The sequence below is a fragment of the Leopardus geoffroyi genome, chromosome D1 (assembly GCF_018350155.1).
Source record: "Leopardus geoffroyi isolate Oge1 chromosome D1, O.geoffroyi_Oge1_pat1.0, whole genome shotgun sequence".
Classification (NCBI taxonomy): domain Eukaryota; kingdom Metazoa; phylum Chordata; class Mammalia; order Carnivora; family Felidae; genus Leopardus; species Leopardus geoffroyi.
The window spans coordinates 65,042,013-65,065,490 of NC_059329.1; the positions used below are offsets into that span (position 1 = coordinate 65,042,013).

At 41.9% G+C, this 23,478-nt stretch overlaps 1 protein-coding gene and 1 pseudogene across 2 annotated transcripts; one reads left to right on the plus strand and one right to left on the minus strand.

Annotated features, from left to right (window-relative positions):
• Positions 1-10,168: 10,168 nt before the first annotated feature.
• NLRP10 (NLR family pyrin domain containing 10) lies at positions 10,169-14,403 on the minus strand. Of its 2 annotated transcripts, XM_045484391.1 has the most exons (3): positions 13,951-14,403; positions 10,660-12,308; positions 10,169-10,179 (listed from the first exon to the last, which is right to left on the minus strand). In XM_045484391.1, exons 1-2 carry the CDS (start codon positions 14,231-14,233, stop codon positions 10,672-10,674), a joined length of 1,920 nt encoding a protein of 639 aa, XP_045340347.1. In that variant the 5' UTR covers positions 14,234-14,403; the 3' UTR covers positions 10,169-10,179; positions 10,660-10,671. The 2 variants fall into 2 exon arrangements, with proteins under 2 accessions (XP_045340347.1, XP_045340346.1); XM_045484390.1 differs by lacking the exon at positions 10,169-10,179 and having other exon boundaries at positions 10,240-12,308.
• Positions 14,404-22,617: 8,214 nt separating this feature from the next.
• LOC123601327 lies at positions 22,618-23,097 on the plus strand (annotated as a pseudogene).
• The last annotated feature ends 381 nt before the right edge of the window (positions 23,098-23,478 follow it).

Genomic DNA, 23,478 nt, shown 5'->3' on the forward strand with positions numbered 1-23,478 from the left:
GTGATTGAATGCACTGATTTTATAATATTATATGGGCATTAAATGTTTGCCCTTTGACAGCCCTTCTCTGGTGAACTTATACTCAATTTATATAGACTTTCCCCTATGGGCATAAAAAGCTCAGCTATATAAACTTGAAACAACACTCCTTCAGAGCCCTATAGGGAAAAACATCTCTTCACTCCAGAGACCCAATTCCACCAGGACCTCCCCCCCCCCTTAAAGAATGAAAGCAGAGGCTGAGTGAATGTTAGTAAACAGATTGAGGAAGAGAGGAAGGGATGGAGCTATGAACAAAGGCAGGATTATTTAGACTGATTGCATGGGATGGGCAATATCTGCAGTGATCGGAAAACACGTTAAGACAAGTAGGTTGAAGTTACTGTGTGGAAAGCCTGGATATCATTACCAAAATTTTAAATATATTGTCCAGTAGAAGTATGAAAACACTGAAATTGGGGGGTGGGGGGATAGTCATTCAGGTTACTTTATAGTTGGTGCTTTTTAACTTGAAGAGAAAACATCTAGACTAGCTGTATGACTGAGAAAATATGTAACTTCTCTGGCCCTATTACTTTTCTGCTGAAATTAAGATACTGTTATTAATCTCACAAGGTATGTATAAGAACCTAGGGACTCAGAGTTCAGCCTACAGCAATGAGACCATTGGCTCAGTCTCAGCAAAATGTAGGGATGAATGAATCCTCAGGCTTGACTTTATCCTACACTCAGATGAGGTGAACAGAATCTGGGTTCCCTTTCTCTGTTTCTCATCTCTGCTTTCCTAGGGTAGGTTCCATTCTCAAGGAAGCTCTCCCCTCTGAGAGACAACAAGGCTGCCAATACAGAGATACATCCTCTCCAATCTGTGTCCCATGGGAAATATACCAGTTATTCTGTGGGGAAAGGCTTTCATTCACAAAAACCAATCCAAGAACCCCCCACCCCATATCATTCACTGTAGTGGGATTACATGAGAGACCATGAACCAGACAATGTGACTAATGAGGGTGGAAAATGCTGCCAAATTTGCACTTTATGGTCCCTACCCCATAGCTGAGGATAGCATCTACCCCAAGTGTGCACACCTGAAAAAGTTTAATGAAAAAATTCCCCAGGAGAAATAAAGGTATTGTTGGTAGAGGAAGGAGGCCAATGAGTAATGGTGAGCCAACACTCAAATGCCCCTATACATATGCAAAGGCACACTGTCTCATTGCAATTATTGCATGAATACAAAGAAACCCAATCAATTCCATTTGTTGTTGGGGTTGTGTGTGTGTGTGTGTGTGTGTGTGCATGCACACACATGTTTTGCAAGACAGGCTGGAAGGAAGTATAAATAGGATGGAATGGATGAGTAAAACAAGAAATATTGCAGAGGATGAATTGAGTGTCCTGAAGGACATGGATGTTGTGGGTGAAGAAGACAAGATTTCAAATCTTGATGAAGGAAGGATAGAAAATAACTAGAAACAGGGCAAGAGAAGTCTATAAATGAATCACTTCAAAGAGTTCACACATTTTGTGGTCTAGTTCCCAAGTCTAGGAGTGAAGGGGAAAAGATTATTAAAAAAAAAAAGTCAAAGGGTGAATAGTTACACATCCTACTAATGAAGGCGCCTTCTTGAGATTAACCGTCCTTTCTCTCAGCAGGCTGAGTCTGACAGTATGGATGCCCCAGTCACCTTCTCCACGGTAAAGAAAATCTACTGTGCTGCACCAGTTTGCATTCCTACCAATAGTGAGTGCAAAATGCCACTCTGGGAAAAAGTATGGAGGTTTCTCAAAAAATTAAAAATTAAAAATAGAACTACTCTATGGCCCAACAATTGTACCACTAGGTATTTATCCAAAAAATACAAAAGTGCTGATTCAAAGAGGCACATGCACCCCAATGTTTATAGCAGCACTATCAACAATAGATAAATTATGGAAAGAGCCCAAATTCCCATCAACTGATGGATGGATTAAGAAGATGTAGTATACATATATAATAGAATACTACTAGGCAATAAAAAAGAATGAAATCTTGCCATTTGCAACAATGTAGATGGAACTGGAAGGTATTATGTTAAGCAAAATAAGTTAGAGAAAGACAGATATCATATGATTTCACTCATATGTGGATTTTGAGAAACTCAACAGATGAATATAGGGAAAGGGAAGGAAAAATAAGATAAAAACAAAGAGGGAGGCAAACCAGAAAAGACTCTTAAATACAGAGAACAATATACAGCCAAGAATCTTTTATCCAGCAAGGCTGTCATTCTGAATACAAGGAGAGATAAAGACTCCCAGACAAACAAAAACTGAAGAAGTTCTTGACCACTAAACCAGCCCTGCAATAGATCCTAAGGGGGACTCTGTGAGTGGAACGCTGCAAAGACTACAAAGGATCAGAGACATCACCTACAGCATGAAACCTACAGATAACACAATTACACTAAATCCATATCTTTCAAAAATAATTCTGAATGTAAATGGACTAAACGCCCCAATCAAAAGGCATAGGGTATCAGAATGGATTTTAAAAAAAAAAGACCCATCTATATGCTGTCTACAAAAGACTCATCTTATTAAAAAAATTTTTTTAATGTTTATTTATTTTTGAAAGAGAGCACAAGCATAGGGGCAGAGAGAGGGGATCTGAAGCAGGATCTGAAGCAGGTTCCAGGCTCCAAGCTATCAGCACAGAGCCCGACATGGGGCTCAAACTCATGAGCCACAAGATCATGGCCTGAGCCAAAGTTGGATGTTCAACCGAGACACCCAGACACCCCAAAAGACTCATTTTAGACCTGAGGATGCCTTCAGATTGAAAGTGAGTGGTTGGAGAACCATCTATCATGCTACTGGAAGTCAAAAGAAAGCTAGAGTAGCCACACTTATATGAGACAAACTCGATTTTAAACTAAAGACCGTAACAAGAGATGAAGAAGGGCATTATATCATAATTATGGGGTCTATACATCAAGAAGAGCTAACAATTGTAAATGTTTATGCCCCCAACTTGAAACAACCCAAATATAGAAATCATTTAGTCACAAACATAAGCAATCTTACTGATAAGAATACAGTAATTGCAGGGGACTTTAATACTCCACTTACAACAATGGACAGATCATCTAGGCAGAAAATCAATAAAGAAACAAAGGCCTTGAATATTACACTGGACTGGATGGACTTGACAGATATATTCAGAACTTTTCATCCTAAAGTGGCAGAATACACATTCTTCTCAAGTGCACATGGAACATTCTCCAAGATAGATCACGTACTGTGTCACAAAACAGCCCTCTATAAATATAAAAGAATTGAAATCATACCATTCATATTTTCAGGTCACAACGATATGAAACTTGAAATCAACCACAAGAAAAAATTTGGCAAGCCTCCAAAGGCATGGAAGATAAAGAACATCCTACTAAAGAATGAATGGGTCAACCAATCAATTAAAGAATAAATTTTAAAAATATATAAATGGAAGCAAATGAAAATGAAAACATGACAGTCCAAACCCTTGGGATGCAGAAAAGGTCATCCTAAGAAGCAAATACATTGCAATCCAGGCCTATCTCAAGAAACAAGAAAAATCCCAAATACAAAACCTGACCTCACACCTAAAGGAACTAGAAGCAGAGCAGCAAAGAAACCCCAAAGCCAGCAGAAGAGAACTAATAAAGATTAGAACAGAAATTAGCAATATAGAATCCAAAAACAAAACAAAAAACAAAACAAAACAAAACAAAAACCAGTAGAACAGATCAATGAATCTAAGAGCTGATTTTTGAAAGAATAAACAAAATTAATAACCCCCTAGCCAGACTTCTCAAAAAGAAAAGAGAGAGAATCTAAATAGATAAAATCACAAATGAAAGAGGAGAGCTCACAACCAACACCACAGGAATACAAACAATTATTAGAGAATAATGAAACTATGAAAAATTATGTGCCAACAATCTGGACAACCTGGAAGAAATGGAAAAATTTCTAGACACCCGTGCACTATCAAAACTCAAATGGAAAGAAATGGAACGTTTGAACAGACCCATACCCAGCGAAGATATGGAATCAGTTACCAAACATCTCCCAACAAATAAGAGTCCTGGGGCAAATGGCTTCCCAGGGAAGTTCTACCAGACATTTAAAGCAGAATTAATACCTATCCTTCTCAAGCTGTTCCAAAAAATAGAAATGGAAGGAAAGCTTCTGGACTCTATAAAGCCAGCATTACCTTCATTCCCAAATCAGACAGAGATCCCACTAAAAAGAATTACAGGCCAATATCCCTGATGAAAATGGACGCAAAAATTCTCAACAACATACTAGAAAATTGAATTCAACAGTATATTAAAAGAATTATTCACCATGATCAAGTGGGATTCATTCCTGGACTGCAGGGCTGGTTCAGTATTCACAAATCAATCAATGTGATACATCACATTAATAGAAGAAAGGATAAGAACCACATGATCTTGTCAATAGATACAGAAAAAGCATTTGACAAAATATAGCATCTTTCTTTAAAAAACCCTCAAGAAAGTCAGCATAGAAGGAACATACTTTAACATCATAAAAACCATATATGAAAAGCCTACAGCTAATATCATCCTCAATGGGAAAAACTGAGAGCTTTCTCCCTGAGATCAAGAACAGGACAGGAATGTCCACTCTCACCACTGTTGTTTAACATAGTGTTGGAAGTCCTAGCCTCAGCAGACAACAAAATGAAATAAAAGGCATCCAAATTGGCAAAGAAAAAGTCAAACTTTCACTGTTCACAGATGACATGATACTCTACATGGAAAACCCAAAAGACTCCACCAAAAAGCTGCTAGAACTGATACATGAATTCAGCAAAGTTTCAGGATAAAAAATCAATGTACAGAAATTGGTTGCATTTCTATACACCAATATGAAGCAACAGAAAGAGAAAGCAAGAAATTGATCCCATTTACAATTGCAACAAGAACCATAAAAAACCGAGGAATAAACCTAACCAAAGAGGTAAAAGATCTGTATGCTGAAAACTATAGAAAACCTATGAAAGAAGTTGAAGAAGACACAAAGAAATGGAAAAACATTCCACTCTAATGGATTGGAAGAACAAATATTGTTAAAATGTCAATTCTACCCAAAGCAATCTACACATTCAATGCAATCCCAATCAAAATGGCACTGGCATTTTTCTCAGAGCTAGAACAAACAATCCTAAAATTTGTATGGAACCACCAAAGACCCTGAATAGCCAAAGTAATGTTGAAAAAGAAAACCAAAGTGGGAGGCATCACAATCCCAGACTTTCATCTTCACTATAAAGCTGTAATCAAGACAATGTGGTATTGGCACAAAAACAGACACATAGACCAAAGGAATAGAATAGAGAACCCAGAATTGGACCCACAAAAGTATGGCCAACTAACCTTTGACAAAGCAGGAAAGAATATCCAATGGGAAAAAAGACATACTCTTTAGCAAATGGTGCTGGGAGAACTGGACAACAACATGCAGAAGAATGAACCTGGACCACTTTCTTACACAATACACAAAAATAAATTCAAAATGGATAAGAGACCTAAATGTGAGACAGGAAACCATCAAAACCCTGGAGGAAAAAACAGGCAACTACCTCTTTGACCTCAGCTGCAGCAACTTATTACTTAACACGTCTCTGAAGGCAAGAGAAATAAAAGCAAAGGTGAACTATTGGGACCTCATCCAGATAAAAACCTTCTGCACAGCAAAGGAAACAATCAACAAAACTAAAAGGCGACCAACAGAATGGGAAAAGATATGTGCAAATGACATATCAGATAAAAAGTTAGTATTCAATATATTTAAAAAACTTACTAAACTCAACACTCTAAAAATAAATAATCCAGTGAGGAAATGGGCAGAAGACATTAATAGACACTTTTCCAAAGAAAACACCCAGATTGCCAACAGACACATGAAAAGATGCTCAACATCGCTCATCATCAGGGAAATACAAATCAAAACCGCATTGAGATACCACCTCACAGGTCAGAGTGGCTAACGTTAATAACTCAGGAAACAACAGATGTTGGTGAGGATGTGGAGAAAGGGGAACCCTCTTGTACTATTAGTGGGAATGCAAACTGGTGCAGCCACTCTGGAGAACAGTGTGGAGGTTCCTCAAAAAATTAAAAATAGAACTACCCTACAACCCAGCAATAGCGCTACTAGGAATTTATCCAAAGGATATAGGAGTGCTGATTCATAGGGGCACATATACCCCAATGTTTATAGCAGCACTTTCAACAATAGCCAAATTACAGAAAGAACCCAAATGTCCATAACTGGTGAATGAATAAAGAAGACGTGGTTTAGATATACAATTGAATACTACTTGGCAATAAGAATGAAATCTTGCCATTTGCAACAACGTGGGCAGAACTGAAGAGTACTATGCTAAGTGAAATAAGTCAGCCAGAGCAATACAGGTATCATATGTTTTCACTCATATGGAACTTGAGAAACTTAACAGAAGACCATGGGGGAAGGGAAGGGGAAAAATAGTTTGAAACAGAGGGAAGCAAACCAAAAGACTCTTGAATATGGAGAACAAACTGAGGGTTGATGGGGAAGTGAGGGAGAGGGAAAAATGGGTGATGGGCATTAAGGAGAGCACTTGTTGGGATGAGCACTGGTGTTAAATTTAAACAATGAATCATGGGAATCTACTCCTGAAGCCAAGAGCACCCTGTATACACTATATGTTAACTAACTTGACAATAAATTATATTTTTAAAAAATCAACATTGAATAGAAGCAAATCAGAAGAGGGAAACAATAAAATTAAATTTAAAATAAATTTATCTTTAACCACCTTTACTGGGGCACATGGGTGGCTCAGTCAGTTGAGCGTCTGCTCAGGTCATGATCTCAGGGTCGTGGGATGGAGCCCTGCATCGGTCTCCACACCGAGTGTGGAACCTGCTTGGGATTCTCTCTCCCTCTCTCTCTGCCCCCACCACTTGCACATGCTCTCTCTAAAATAAATTAAAAAAAAAAAATACAGAGAACAAACTGAGGGTTGATGGGAGGGGAGGTTAAATGGGTGACAGGCATTAAGGAGGGCACTTACATATCATATGTAAGTGTCATATGTAAGTGCCCTGGGTGTGATATGTAAGTGATCACTGGGTGATTACACTGTATGTTAACTAAATTGGAAAAAAAAAATCCATTGGGGGCTAAAAGTGGGGAATGGGCAGTGTGAAACATAGAGATTATCATCTTTCTGAGTCTGTTATGAACTCAGAAGGGTGTTTTGCTTTGTTTGGTTGTTTTGATTTGTTGTTTTGTGTGGTGTTTGGGGGGTTTGTTTGCAGGGTAGATTATTTTGGTTTGTTTGTTTTGTGTGTGTGTGTGTGTGTGTGTGTGTGTGTGTGTGTGTGTGGAGGGAGTTGCATTTCTGCCAATGTTCCAAAAAGGGAAAAGGAAATTCTAACTTGTCTAAGAAGGCATAGTCAATGACAACAGTGACAAAAATGGATTTGCACATTGATCCAATCTCAAAATCGCCACATATTTGCTAAAATAAATTCAGTCTTTCCCTGGCAAATGTTCTCCAAATATTCCCAAGAATATCCACATTTTTAACTTGCTATAGGAACCCCACCAGTTTGTGGGTTCTACAAAAAAATGTGGGTTTCATTTTAAGAATCCCAGAGATGGGGAGAAATATGGTAAAATTTTCAAGACTATTTGGAGCTATAGCAGCTGATATATTACTTCATGTGGCTTATGGCTGCTGCCTGCTCCCCCACCACCCTCCTCCACTAAGGGTTGCCAGATTGAGCAAATAAAAATATATAATGCTCAGTTAAGTTTGAATTTCAGATAAACAAGTAAACTTTTAGTATAAGTGTGTCCCACGCAAAAAATATATATATATATAGTTTATCTGAAATTCAAATGTAACTGGGCATCTTGTATTTTGTCTCACTACCTTCCTCCTCCTGCCACTCTTGAACCCCACCCCTTCAGAGGGGGTCCCCATGGCTGTTCCCTAGGGACAGAGCTCTTCCCTTTGACCACAGCCTTCTCTTTCCCATGGTTGGCACCTCCCACTCCCCAGAGGGAGGCTAAGTAATCACCAGGTAAGGCCAGCCCCTCTCTGTACCTGGAATCACTCCTCCCTTTGACCATCAAGTCCTGAAGCCCAGCGGACCCTTTCTTTCAGACTTCTATGCACAGGGATTTCATTGCATCTCCCTCTTACACAGCCCCCTCAGGGAATCCCAGACCATCAGACACACTTGTATTTGTGTAAAGTCTGTGTGACATATTGTTCTGTCTGTTCAGAATCCTTTCCTTTGGGGAGCTACTCTCCCATTCCATGCATTTCAGGAAGTGCTGATCCTTTCTTACTTAGCCATGGGGGTGTGGCCTAGACCATGAGACTTAGGGCTATCCAGTCAGGGAAGTTCATCTTCCAGACACAGTGATTGTTCAAGGCTTGGTACATATCTAGGGTCAGGTCAGAAACCTCTTCCAACTTCTCTGCTAGACCTGTTGGTAAAGACGATTCTGTTCCTTTAGGGTCATTGACTGTAAGGATGGTTTAAGCAGACCATAAGAGAAATGGCTCTTATGGCCATTTTCTCCGACACGTAAGAGCCACTCTCTGAAATAAGAAGAAAGGGTGACTATAAAAAGAGCAACAGACAAGAGAGAGAGTGAAATCTTGATGTCATTGTTTAAAAAGAGCCTGACAGGGCGCCTGGGTGGCGCAGTCAGTTAGGCGTCCAACTTCAGCCAGGTCACGATCTCGCGGTCTGTGAGTTCGAGCCCCGCGTCGGGCTCTGGGCTGATGGCTCAGAGCCTGGAGCCTGTTTCCGATTCTGTGTCTCCCTCTCTCTCTGCCCCTCCCCCGTTCATGCTCTGTCTCTCTCTGTCCCAAAAATAAATAAACGTTGAAAAAAAATAAATAAATAAAATTAAAAAAAATAAAATAAAAAGAGCCTGACATACCTAAAGCTAGAAATCATTACTTTTTAAAAAGTAAATACAGTGGGTCATTTAATTTTTGCTTAAGCTAGTTTGGATTGAACGTGAATCCGAATATGTTTAAACCTCAGTGGTTTTTAGATCCATGTTTTTTGAAGCAGGCCTCCTTGGCCCCATGAAAATCCAGCAGTGTAGCTAAGCACCTGTTTCATTGTGCCCAAATTCTGTATGACGTTCGGGAGTTGGTCTCTGTGAACATCTAAGCTCTGTAGGGGACAACACAGCCTTTCTCACTGGATGCCAACCAGCCTCTGTAGGAATGTAGTACAAATTACTCTTCAAATAAGTACATGCACACGCATAAGTTTTGTCACACGTACTCTGAATCTAGGTGTTCAATATGCAATCTATCTAATTATCAAATGTGGAGCCACCAACCTTCCTGTGTGAAAAAGAATTAATAATAATTAGTGTTATGATGTCCCAATTGACCATCCGAGGCTGAGTTCCCTTGGATTCAGACGTCTGGGCATGTCCAGCAGATTACTGGAATTGGTACACATGGAATCAATTTGTGAGGAGTCATGACAGTAATAAAAATGTGTAAAAAGCAAAACGAGGGGTATCTATAACCTTTCTGTGGGGCACTGAGGGTCCAAAGCAGCACCGACATTCTCAGCTGTGCTGACACCAGCAGCAACAGCTGGGGTGGGGGTAGGTTTGCAGTGCTTAGGCACAAGGTCCTCAGGGGCCTCTACACTGTTGACTGAGGTATGGGAACTAAGAGATGTCTCTGAGGAACCCCAGAAATTGACAGGGCCCCTAACTGAACTTTAATTTCCTCATCTAAGAAATGAGTCACAAACTACATCTGGAATTCCTTTGATTCTTCTTCTTTTCTATACAGAGGGAGCCAAAGAAGAAAAAGAGATTATGAGTTACTGCTTAGAACTGACTGGTCTTTACAAAAATAAAAGGGAGGTAATGGCACCAGTGAGGACAAGTGACATGGTATTAGTACAAAGCTAAGTCAAGTCACAGTAGACCTTCCAAGACCAAAGATCTGTAACAAGATATGGCTTATTTCCAACATGGAAACTCTAGAAGTTTCTAGAAAGATGGGGAGCTACTATTTAAGCAGCAATTGATCACAAATACAAAGTCAAAGGGATATTCCAGTATGACACAGTACACTATTTCCTTTAAATGTTGATATGATATGTTTCACATGATCCCATTTTATAGAATAAGCACAATCCATAGTTTATTATATTTAGAAGTTTATTTTATACAAAGAGTCAAATCACATGTTTGGTGACTGACATTGACACATAAGAGGGGTTACTGAAACTCTACGGTATAGGAGGTTATAAACAGCCTCTAGGAGGAGGGGATTTTAAATAACAGATTTTGAGCCATTGATGGTAAATGTGGTTGTTCCTGGGAACTCATTCCACATGGACTTTCCCCACATCTTATGTTCCAAGTTTTCTGATCCCCTATTATCCAATGTTATTTTCGATTTGTTCCTCTGCTTTTCCACTCCTAGTACCCATTAGTGTAATCTCTCATCTGTCCATTCCTTTTTACACCCTGTCTTCCCCTATCCTCTGGTCCCTACCCCCACCACCTTCCCAACCATTCAGTTCTATCTGCTTCCCAGATAAATGCTGCTCCCACCCTCCACGTCGTTCATTCCTCTGCCTCTCTGCCTTTTCCATTAGAAGACTTCTCTTGAGCCTTTGCTATATTATTGTCACAAGGACATTTTTGCTTTTCTTTCCATCCATTGCTCAAGCTGGTTTTGACAGAAAATGAGTTCTTGCCATGGGATTTCTTTTTATTTGAATGTTCCATCTTAAACGATACATCGCTCATCTGAACGCCCTTTACCAGATTCTTTATTTTAGACTTATACAGAGATAATTCCAAATCCCAGGCCCTGTTACATTTTATAGATTCCATTTTTTCTTTAAAATGCTTCAGATCCTGCTGTACCGAGGGAGAAATTTTGAGGGAGAACTTTAGCTCAAAGTTCGAGGAGGTCTCTTTTCTCGATATGTCCAATAAAAACCGTGTACTGAGGGTCATCTCCTCGTTCCCTGCCTGCCCCTCTTCATCCAGAAGGCTGTTTACTTTTCTGTGGGACTCTTTTCCCAGCTGACTCTGGTCCTCTTTCACCAGGTAGGACATGGCATAAAAAAATTCCTGGAAGCTAATGTGGCGGAAGGTATAGAACTTCTTGATGTCAAATCCCTCTTGGTAATCCATGCTGCTCAGGAAAGCAGCAAGCCTGGTCCCATCTAAATTGTGCTTCCTGAGGTCAGCTTCTTCAAACATGAACCTCTGGTGCTGGATCCCCTCAGCTGCTAAGGAGCACAGACCCCTCAGGACCCTGTGCCGGGTAAGCTCAGAGCCGCCTCCGTTGTCACTGGGCGGCAGAAAGGTAGAGACATAGGCCATGAAGATGTCTGTGCCATTACTGGGAGTCTCTGAGATCTCCCTGCCCTTCTCCATCTGCCCCTTCAACCAGGAGCAGACCACCCAACAGATGCCTGGAATCTGACATGATTTGTAGAGAACATCATTCCCTTGTACAATGTCAAAGGCATTTCTGGCTTGCTCCTCATCCGTGAAATAGGAGCTGAAATACCTCCTCCTCTCATCCTCAGAAAAGCCTAGGATGTGAATATGATGCGACTGTTTCAGCAAGGGCTTCAGATTCGGCAAAGCCAGGGGCCGGGTGGTGATAAGAAGTGAAGACGTGGAAAGCACCTCTCTCCTAATTAGAGAGTGCAGGAATTCCCCCATGGAGCTCGGACTCAGCCTCTTCAAGCCCTTTGCAAAGGGCCTCTGCAGCTCATCAAAGCCGTCCAGGATGAACAGCAGCCGCTCTGGCTCCCTCAACATCTGGTCCACAGGTGCCTGGTTGTCCCCACAACACCAGAAGAGGAGCTGGTGCAGTCTGCCCTCCTGCAACAGGACCACTTCTCTGCAGCTGACATAAAAGACATAATCAAACTGGCCTTGGTAAAGGGTGCCAGTGGCCCAGTCCAGCACCATTTTTCTGGCCAGTGTTGTCTTTCCAGTGCCAGCAGACCCCTGTAGTACCACTGTGGGCGGGGCTTGGTAAGGCCTTTCTCCTGGATCAAACAGAGCCTGCAGCGACACAGAGTCCAGCTCTTGCTCCAGAACGGGGAGGGCAGACGATTCTGGGCTCTCCGGGCTAGGCCTGGCCACGAGGAGCAGCTGGCTGTGGCTGCCGCAGGGTCCCCCCTCTTGCCTCTCCTCCAGGCCACGCACATGCTCTCGGTATATTTCTCTGTAATCTGAGCCAGACACATGGGGTGTTAGCGGGTGACATGGAGATAAAGAAGGACCAAGAGGGCCGTTCACACTCTAGATCCTGATCTCTAGTTTCATTTTGTATGCTAACTTCTATCTTCCTGAAGTTTATACTTCCAACCACAAGGAGAGTGACTGCTACAGATGTGTATGTGTGTGTACCTGCACACATTTACATGCCTGGTGTGCATGTGTACACCCATATGAGTGTGCAAGGGTGTGTTTTGTGTGTGTGGGTATCTGTGGGGTATGAGTGACTGTATCCACACATGCCCATGAGAGTACGCCTATGAAAGCTTATGTATTTTTTTAATGTTTACTTATTTTTGAGAGAGAGACAGAGCACGAGCAGGGTAGGGGCAGAGAGAGAGGGAGACACAGAATCGGAAGCAGGCTCCAGGCTCTGAGCCCGATGTGGGGCTTGAACCCACGAACTGTGAGATCATGACCTGAGCTGAAGTTGGATGCGTAACCGACTAAGCCAGCCAGGCACCCCAAAAGCTTGTGTATTTTTGTGTGAGGAAGGCATGTCAGTGTGCATCAGCAAGTAGGTGTTTGTAAGAATATGTATATGTGTAAAAGTCTCTGTGTATGTGACTGAGTGTTCCGATGAAACATCCCCATTTCAAATGGTGAAGACAGGGCCGCCTGGGTGGCTCAGTTTGTTAAGCATCTGACTCTTGACTTGGCTCAGGTCATGATCTCACGATTTGTGGGACTGAGCCCTGTGTGGGCTCTGTACTGACAGTGCGGAGCCTGCTTGGGGTTCTCTGCCTCCCCTTGTTCTCTCTCTCTCTCTATCTCTCTCTCTCTCTCTCTCTCAAAATAAATAAATAAACTTTAAAAAAACAATTAAAAACTTTTTTAAAATTGAAATGATAAGGACAGAGAGGGGAGAAAGGGAAGGGAAGCTGGAGGATAGTGAATAGAAACCTATTTTTGGTAATCAAACCAGGTGCTCAAGATAAACCAGCTTCTGAGCAGAAGCCATGACTTTGTGCCAGAAGAGGTCTCAGGTGTGAAAGGGGTCTATGGATGGAGCACAGGCACCACCCCCCCCCCCCAGCACCCCATGAGAAGGGACAGGAGACCTTCTGGGCTCCATGCCCATCCTGCACTCTAGGGCGGCATCAATCCATCAGTTCCTTGAGAGAGAAGGACGCAGAAGCAGACTGTCCTCTGTGGGAAATAGCCTGAGCTGCCTGCTAGGACAGCAGCTACGGCAACGTCAGACCCCCACCACCTGATGCCATTTCTGCTGCTTAGCGGAATCCCCTTCACCAACATCTTCCCCAATCTCTAAGTCCTTCTCCTCTCCTCTTCTTTTCTGTGGCACTACGACTGGAGACAGGAGGTGGGGGCATTATGGCCACAAGATAATAGTAATCTTTCTGTAAATAAATCCCCACCCTCGGCTCAGGCTGTCAGAGCCTTGGGCTGGAGACCACCAGGACCCTGGGCACTGGTGCTCCTAGGCATAGACAGAGGGCAAGAGTAAGAAACAGCATAAATCACAGGCTGTGGGAGTCTCTGGAAATGTCATGGGGGTATCATTCCCATGATACATTGCTTACATACATAGTCCTGGGGCTACCCTGACCTCCTGTCATCCCCTCCTGCACTCACCATTCAGACAGATGTGGCTGAGCTGGTCCACTAGTTCCAACAGGTTCATGACCTTCAGGATCCTGAGCACCACCTTTGCGGCCTCCTGTGCTCCATACAGGGAAATCAGCAAAGAAGCCAGGTCCACCCGGCTCAGGTCCTCCAGCTCCCCCCGAGCCAGCTGCGGCTGCCTCTCAAGCAGGCTTCTGTCCCGTAAGTGGAACTTGAATAGCTTGAAGCTTTTCTCCTCAAGGTCACTCAAAACCCAGACCAATGCCTCTCGGGGGCTGTGGGCCAGGGCCATGGTGTTGGGGTGAAGGGTCGAGTTGAGACCAGTGACCTGGAGAAGCAAGGGAGAGGGGAAGAGAGGTGAGCACTGAGGGAAAAGCAGCCTGCAGGCACCTCAGCCACTCTCCTTTCTAGGTGTTTAGCAAGCTGCTGAGCCCAGGCCAAGGAGAGAGGAGAGAGAGACGTGTGCAAAATTCCAAGAAAAGCGAGTAGGTGGGACAGCAGGGAATTTTCTTACTCATTCCCGGCTGTGCCTCTTTGTCAGCTGACGTGTGTCTGTGCCAGCAAATAGGAAGGAAGGGATGTGGGTGTATAGGTTCTATCTCTCCATCTCTCCCTCCGCCCCCGTTTTCCCTCTCACACACACTATCAGGCCCTAAATGCCTACTTAAGACAGTTGGGTTAAAAATATATACTTCTTTAAGTTTTCAAAGTGAGCCCTTCCCTGACTTTGTGAACCTATCCAGAGTTGAAGCATACTGGCTAGGACTGCTGAGGAGTCCTGGCAAGAAGGTAGAAACTCTATATCATCAACCCATTGGGTTCGCAATCAGCCTCATGGACTCAAGCACGCACAGGATTTCAAAGGTGGAAGTTTTCTAATTCAGATAAGGAGACAAGTTCAAATAATAAAAGAACAGTCACTTTGAGGGCTCACTTTGTGCCCCATGATTTCTTTTCTTTTTTTAAAATTTATTGTCAAGTTAGCTAACATATAGTGTATACAGTATGCCCTTGGTTTTGGGGGTAGATTCCCATGATACATTGCTTACATACAACACCCAGTGCTCATCCCAACAAGTGCCCTCCTCAATGCCCATCATCCATTCCCCCTCCCCCACCCCCCCACCAACCCTCAGTTTGTTATCCATATTCAAGAGTCTCTTATGGTTTGCCTCCCTCTTTGTTTGAAACTATTTTTCCCCTTCCCTTCTCCCATGGTCCTCCGTTAAGTTGCTCAAGTTCCACATATGAGTGAAAACATATGATATCTGGTTTTCTTTTATTTATTTCACTTAGCATAATACCCTTCAGTTCCATCCACATTGTTGCAAATGGCAAGATTTCATTCTTCCTCGTTGCCAAGTAGTATTCCATTGTATATATAAACCACATCTTCTTTATCTGTTCATCAGTTGATGGACACTTGGGCTCTTTCTATAATTTGGCTATTGTTGAAAGTGCTGCTATAAACATTGGGGTACATGTGCCCCTATGAATCAGCACTCCCGTATCCTTTGGATAAATTCCTAGTATCACTATTGCTGGGTCATAAGGTAGTTTTATTTTTAATTTTTTGAGAAACCTCCACACTATTTTCCAGAGTGGCTGTACCAGTTTGCATTCCCACCAACAGTGCAAGAGGGTTCCTATTTCTCCACATCCTCACCAACATCTTTTGTTTTCTGAGTTGTTAATGTTAGCCACTCTGACCCATGTGAGGTGGTATCTCAATGTGGTTTTGATTTATATTTCCCTGATGATGAGTGATGTTGAGCATCTTTTCATGTGTCTGTCGGCCATCTGGATGTCTTCTTTGGGAAAGTGTCTATTCATGTCTTTTGCCCATTTCTTCACTGGGTTATTTTTCCCCATGATTTCTAAGTATTATCTCTCTTGATCATCACAGAAACTATCTTAGGGATTACTCCAAATAAGAAATTTGAGAGAAAAGTGGTTTTCCAGAATTTTCCAGGGCCGGACCAGTAGGCAAAGAGGCAGGATTTAAATCATTGTCTATGACCTGGGTAAATAGGAACAGAAATATGTGAAAAGAAAAACCATAGAAGACAGATGCAGAAACCATGTCGTTAGACTAACTGCTATCCCCCACTAGAGAGAACAGGATCTTGAATTGTGTTTAAAATATAGAGTTAATATGTTGACAGGGTGGCAGTCTTCAGAAGAAGAGAAGCAACAATTAGCAGAAGACTTCAGAGTCCAGAACTACCCCTCTGATCTATAACCAATGGGAAATCCATCTCAGTAGCAAAATGTCTGAGAGCTAGAAAAAGGTATTTGGGAATGGGGAAAGCCACTGAGATTCAAATGCCAGCATTTTAACTATGCACCAAAAAGTGACAAAAAATTTTTCAGAGTATGTTAGGATACAAGGGACTTTGGGTGCAAGTCTTGGGGTAGTTTGGAAAAGCAAGCCTATTGACACAGGAGTGATTTACAATAAACTCTCAGGCTCCCCTGAAAATCTCTGCTGTTGGCAGAGCTAATTCAGGAGACAGCAAGAAAAGATAGCACTAGAGGGTGCCAAGGAGATCTGCTATCTAGGCTTCAAGCCATTTGGACTCAAAGAGCTGGAGGTGAGTTAGGGATGACTCACCTCCCTTAAGCAGGAGCCCAACAAGCCAGGTCCTGGGCACTGAGGAAAACAGATCTTCTTTTCTAGTCAGACCCCAGCCAAGCCTGGGTCACTTAGCCCAAACCCACTAGTTCACTTCTTCTTGGTGGTGCTGGGATTAAAAGAGTGGGTGGGACAATCCCGTCACCTCCCCTTTCATACCTAATAGGCCCTGGCCCATCTGGGGCTGGGAGAGATGAAGCACCCCGGGGCCTCAGAGCAGCAGAAACACCCACACATTCCATCTAAAATTCAGTAGATAAGCGCTGCTCATCAGAAGAAAACTTGACTTCCTTCCTGCACATAGTAAATTGAAAAACAAGGGAATGGCCAAAGGGATGACCTATTCTGTCACCAAGAAAAAAAAAAAAGAGTCCAGCAGCCCTTTCCTCTCCCTCTCTGAAACCCCAGCACTCTCCTACAACTTGACACAGGGCCAGGCTGGGGCAGTCTGACTCGTGAGGCAAAGGAATTGAGGCACTGTCACCACCATGTCCTCAGCCATGCATTGCACCATTTCTTCACATTGTTTAAACCACTGGAGGATGTGCTCCACCAAAGTGAAAAGGGAGAAAGACAGGAGCTCCATGAAACAGGAATCCAAACAAGGAGGAAAACAAAGCACCCTCCCCACTCTGCCCAGGGCACCTGGTCAGAGAGCCTAGAGTGGGGACAGGACAGAAGCCCTGACTGAGGAGAATAGGGCTCTCAGATCATCTCCAGAGGGAAAAAAGAATTGACAGAATAACAGATGCTTCTAGGCCCTCTGGAAGATCCTACTGAGAGGCTACTAGAAGGTATGGAGAAACTAACATTCAATACCAAGAAAACTAAACAAATAACTAGAATATAGAAATTCTAACTCTAGGAAAAACAAAAAAATAAGAAAGAATTTTACATAATAATAAACTACAACACTCCATTGTAAATAATGTTTGCATAGAAATAATAATGGAACCGCTGAATATTGATCTAACTAAGATGTATAATATAACCATATTGAAAGGACAGTGGTGGAATATTATGGCATAGGAAGTCAAGAGATAGTGCATAAAATTGATGAGACAAAAAGTAGCAGTAGACATTTATTATTTAAAAGTGCAGAGATGAGAGGCACCTGGGTAGCTCAGTTGGTTAAGCATCTGACTTCAGCTCAGGTCATGTTCTCACAGTTTGTGGGTTCGAGCGCCACGTCAGGCTCTGTGCTGACAGCTCAGAGCCTGGAGCCTGCTTTGGATTCTGTGTCTCCTTCTCTCTCTGCCCCTCCCCCACTTGTGCTCTGTCTCTCTACGTCTCTCAAAAATAAATAAATGTAAATATAGTAAAATAAAAAAATAAAAGTGCAGAGATGCAAGAGGAAACAATTTAAATATAAAAGCAGTTGCCTCAGGAAAGAGAGAATGGAGGTAGTGGAGTAGGGAGGGGGTTGGAGAAGTGGACCAGGAAAGTACTGGATTTGGAGCATAAGCTTTTTGATGTTAATTGATCTTTTAAACTCTAAGCATATATGTTATAAAATAAAAATTAGCAAAGTGAGAACAGGAGGTAGAAGTAGAGATAGTAATACTGTATTGCATATTTGGAAATTAGTAAGAGTAAATCTTGAAAGTTCTCATCACACAAAAAAATCTGGAACTATGTATGATGATGGATATTAGCTAGATTTGTTGTGATGATCAGTTCACAATATAAACATATATTGAATCATAATGTTGTATATCTGAAATAAATATAATGATGTATGTTAACTAAACCTCAGTACAAAAGAAAGTACATTAACTAATGTATATAGACATATCTTTCAGGAAGCTTGGCAACAAAAGGAATTGAGAGGTCCTGAGAAGATGTGGGGGATGTGGGGCCAAAAGAAGGTCTTGTTTGTTTTAATGTGAGAGAGTATGGGAAGGATTTAGATGCTGATAAAAAATCATCTGACACAGGAATCAGGTTAGAAATACAGGCAAGAGTGAGAAGTACCAGAGGAGAGAATTGAGCTGTGGATTGAGGCAGGATTCAAAGCAAAAGCAAAAGATTGGCCTTTGACAGGAGAATGGAGGGAACATCTTCCATCCATGCCTGAGGAAAGTGACAGGGTCATTTGGCAGAGCAAAGCGGGTCTGTGAGTTTTGTGGTCAGGTGAGGGTACTCATGTCTGGTGGTCCCTGGATTCTCTTTGAATGATGAGTAAGAGCATCTCCTAAGGGTGGGAGGGCTGCTGGTGAAGAGGGGAGAAGCCATAAGGGAGCAGCTTGGAGCCTCTTTTGTGCACCTTTCCCCCTATCTCCCCAAGGCCTCTCGTGCCCAGTGCTCAGTGAGTTCTGCCAGAATCCAGGAGAACAGGAAGGAATGGGAATTGGTCTCTCCCAGAGACTTAACCAAGCTCAGGCTAGAGACCAAAGTAAGACAGCAAAGAATCAAGCCCAAGAGATAAAATGGGAAAATGGAATGAGACATAGCCACATACATAGCATGACACAAAAAACTGAGTCTACTAACTGAGAAGACTCTCAGACTGGCCTTCCCTAGAAGGATCCAAGTATGGAGATGATGGGTCAGGGATTGAAAGTCACACTGGAAGGAATAGAAATGAGATGTAAAAAGACTGGTTTTAATTGAAGGGTGGAGACAGGACATGAAATGAGGCAACCCTGTCTTGGCTGTGGGCAGAACTGAAACTGGAGCAATGGAATCCGAAAGGGAAGGGGTGGAGACAAAGAGACAGAGGCCAAGGGTGGAAACAGTCAGAAAAGAGATACAAAAGACAGAAGAGAGAAATAAGCGGATGAAACAGAAAGCTCTCTCTCTCTCTCTCTCTCTCTGTCTCTCTCTCACACACACACACATTTATACACTTATTCTGTAAAGAGGGTTTTTCTTAACAGCAAACTCTCAAGAAACAAGAGTAACTAGAAATATGTGTGGAGGGATTGAAGTCTCTGAGTCGAGCTACCAGAATTCCGTGCCTGCATTATAATCTTTCCTCACCCATGGAGGCAAATGCCAAGGCAAAGTTCAGTATACATCATTACCCCCTTGCTTCCAGGCCTGCCTAATAGAGGTAGGGGCTCCAACTCCAGACCCTCCCTTCCATGCAAAGGCCCCTTGAAAAGGTGCCTTCTGGCCCCTATGGTGGTCACCATATTCTCTTTTATATTTTGGTCAGTTCTAACAAAGTTAGCATAGGGGGTTGGTAAGTTTAAATGTCCTCTTGAGATCGACTCCATATAGCCATTTGGAAGTATCCATCTCTGCTATGAGAGGCTGCCTTTGTTCAACAGTACTCCCACATGGCCTTGGAGGAGAAGGAGAACTGCATTGTCCCCAGTGACTTGGCAACTGCTAGCAAGATGGCGGTCAGAAAAACAGGCAGGCTGGCAAAGTACATGCACAAATCAGAATGGGAAATATCAGAGCTAGAACATTTCAAAGTCCTCGTATCATTGGTACAGTTATTTAAACTCAAAACAAATGAGTTAAAATGCATGGTAACTTTGGCACCTGTGTGCTGCTGGAACACCACCACTCCATCAGTCAGGGAGTTGATGTTGAGGAGAATAACTATAATGGCTTCCAGTGCTTTGACAAAACTTCAGATGTATACCCTTCTGGCCAAGCCTCTGCAATTCCATACTGTTAGAGCATTCATTGTATCCCTTTGGGGTTCCACTCTTTTTTAAGTTTGTTGTGCCTCAACCACAAAAAGAAGCATATATGGATTTCTACAGAAATTTTGATTCCATGAAAGATTTTGAGATGAAGAAGGCAGGTGTCTTTCAGAGTGCAAAATGATATTGGAATATAAAGGTTTTATTTGGATTGAGTTCCATAGAAGTTTGTCACTGACCTGTAATCCTTAACTATGAAATATGAATATTGTACACTAAGGAATCACTTCCCTTGATAAGTAATTAACAAATAAGAAAAGAAAATGCATGGCAAAATCAAAAATAATAATTAAAATGCTAAAATTAGAATGTGTTTCTTAACTAGCAGAAGAACCTTAAGAAAACACAATCAGACAAATAACCACATTATAAGGCCAAATAGAAGTTAAAAAAAGAAAATGGAAAGTGTAACAAAAATAAACAATAAAATGTTAGAGGGGAGCCTGCGTGGTTCAGTCAGTTAAGCGCCTGTTGAAGCCCCATGTCAGGCTCTATGAGGACAGTTCAGAGCCTGGAGCCTACTTCAGATTCTGTGTCTCCCTTTGTCTATGACCTCCTCCGCTTGTGCTCTGTATGTCTGTCTCTCTCTCAAAAATAAATATCAAAAAATTAAAAATATAATAAAATGTTAGAAATTAACCCAAATAATAGACTAGGTATGGGAATCCAAAGAATTCAAATGTGGGCAGTTGGATTTTTTAAATATTTAGGTATATGCTATTTACAAGAGATCCTCCTAAAACATAAAGATATGGAATTCTTGAAATCAAAAGAATGGAAAAAAGATATATAAGAATACACTTATCAAGGGAAATCTGGTATAGCTATATTTATGGAAGTCAAAAACTAGAAGAATTAAAGAGTATATTACTTAGTCAACCCATATATATTTGAAATAAACCATAATTTTTCTTTTTTAGGATACTCAGTATACATTTTTTATTTTTTTTTTCAATATATGAAATTTATTGTCAAATTGGTTTCCATACAACACCCAGTGCTCATCCCAAAAGGTGCCCTCCTCAATACCCATCACCCACCCTCCCCTCCCTCCCTCCCTCCCTCCCACCCCCCATCAACCCTCAGTTTGTTCTCAGTTGTTTTTTTTTTTCAACGTTTTATTTATTTTTGGGACAGAGAGAGACAGAGCATGAACGGGGGAGGGGCAGAGAGAGAGGGAGACACAGAATCAGAAACAGGCTCCAGGCTCTGAGCCATCAGCCCAGAGCCTGACGCGGGGCTCGAACTCACGGACCGCGAGATCGTGACCTGGCTGAAGTCGGACGCTTAACCGACTGCGCCACCCAGGCGCCCCTGTTCTCAGTCTCAGTTTTTAAGAGTCTCTTATGCTTTGGCTGTCTCCCACTCTAACCTCTTTTTTTTTTTTTTTTTTTTTTTTTTTTCCTTCCCCTCCTCCATGGGTTTCTGTTAAGTTTCTCGGGATCCACATAAGAGTGAAAACATATGGTATCTGTCTTTCTCTGTATGGCTTATTTCACTTAGCATCACACTCTCCAGTTCCATCCACGTTGCTACAAAGGGCCATATTTCGTTCTTTCTCATTGCCATGTAGTACTCCATTGTGTATATAAACCACAATTTCTTTATCCATTCATCAGTTGATGGACATTTAGGCTCTTTCCATTATTTGGCTATTGTTGAGAGTGCTGCTATAAACATTTGGGTACCAGTGCCCCTATGCATCAGTACTCCTGTATCCCTTGGATAAATTCCTAGCAGTGCTATTGCTGGGTCATAGGGTAGGTCTATTTTTAATTTTCTGAGGAACCTCCACACTGCTTTCCAGAGTGGCTGCACCATAAATAAACCATAATTTTTAAGCAAATGATGTTACACACAAATTCAGGTGAATAGTCACTTATCAGGGTGGGGCGGGAAGGCAATGAGATCTTGGGCATGAGCAATAGGTATATGTAAAGCAGCGGTGCTGGATCCAACCCATACCAGCTCTTGAAAGCCAGCTGGCAAATTTTCAGGAATTTTGAGAGCCAGTTGTTAAATTTCGAGAGCCAGTAGCTTGAAATCAACCATGATAGGAATATCTATACTATGGAAATTGATAACAAAACTAGGGTCACTTTTTTTAAGGGAGCTGGTTGTTAAACATTTACTAGCATACCACTGAATGATAATATGCTAATACTCATGATAATATTACCTATTATAATGTTCTAATTTTCATAGTAATAAATTCTATTGTATATAATTCTATTTTAATAAATTCATATTCTAATATATTAATTCATAATACTACTGTTGATAATGTTTTAATCCTTGGTTTGGGTTGTAGGTTCTGTTCATCATTTTAAAAAATGAATGAATGTTCTAGTTCTTGGTTTGGATAATAAGTCCTGTTCATTACATTATTTAAAAAATAATGAGTGCCTCTTCCGGGGATGGCGCCTGTAGGCATTCAGAATGGTCCAGCGTTTGACATACCGTCGTAGGCTGTCCTACAACACAGCCTCTAACAAAACTAGGCTGTCCTGAACCCTGGGTAATAGAATCGTTTACCTTTATACCAAGAAGGTTGGGAAAGCACCAAAATCTGCACGTGGCGTGTGCCCAGGCCGACTTCGAGGAGTTCGCGATGTGAGACCTAAAGTTCTTATGAGGCTGTCCAAAATGAAAAAACATGTCAGCAGGGCCTACGATGGTTCCATGTGTGCTGAGTGTGTTCGTGACAGGATCAAACGTGCATTCCTTATTGAGGAGAAGAAAATCGTGAAAGTGTTGAAGGCACAAGCACAGAGTCAGAAAGCTAAATAAAGAAATGAAGCTTTTTTGAGTAATAAAACAATCAAAGGCAAAAAATAATAAAAAATAAAAAATAATGAGTGAATGAATGAATGGAACTAAAAAAGCAGTTCATGAATGAACCCAAGTGTCATGAACCAAAGAGTATGATTATTACAATTCTGTATACCTGCGATAGAAAAAAGAGCACTAAGTTTCTGGAGGACATCAAGTATCAAAAGAACCTCCACTAATGAGTGTGGTCCATGGACACCTGAAAAGAACCACCTCACTTTCAAAGCAACACACCAGATGCAAGAATGAGAAGATGGGCACATCTAGCCCAATGGAGGTGATTCTTCTTGGCTCCTTCACTGAGAGAGCCTCTCAAAGGTCAGCTCTGGGCTACAACACTGGCCCAGGCAGGGTAGACTTATGTCTCCTGTGATATTCACAGAAAGATCTGGGGCCACCCTAAAGTCT

What these genes read in the sequence shown, in the direction of transcription:
- NLRP10 (XM_045484391.1), bottom strand. Translation starts at nt 14,233, where the DNA reads ATGGCCCTGGCCCACAGCCCCCGAGAGGCATTGGTCTGGGTTTTGAGT. An exon ending in CAGCCACATCTGTCTGAATG is followed by an intron (nt 12,309 to 13,950) that starts GTGAGTGCAGGA and finishes TGTCTGGCTCAG; the next exon opens with ATTACAGAGAAATATACCGA.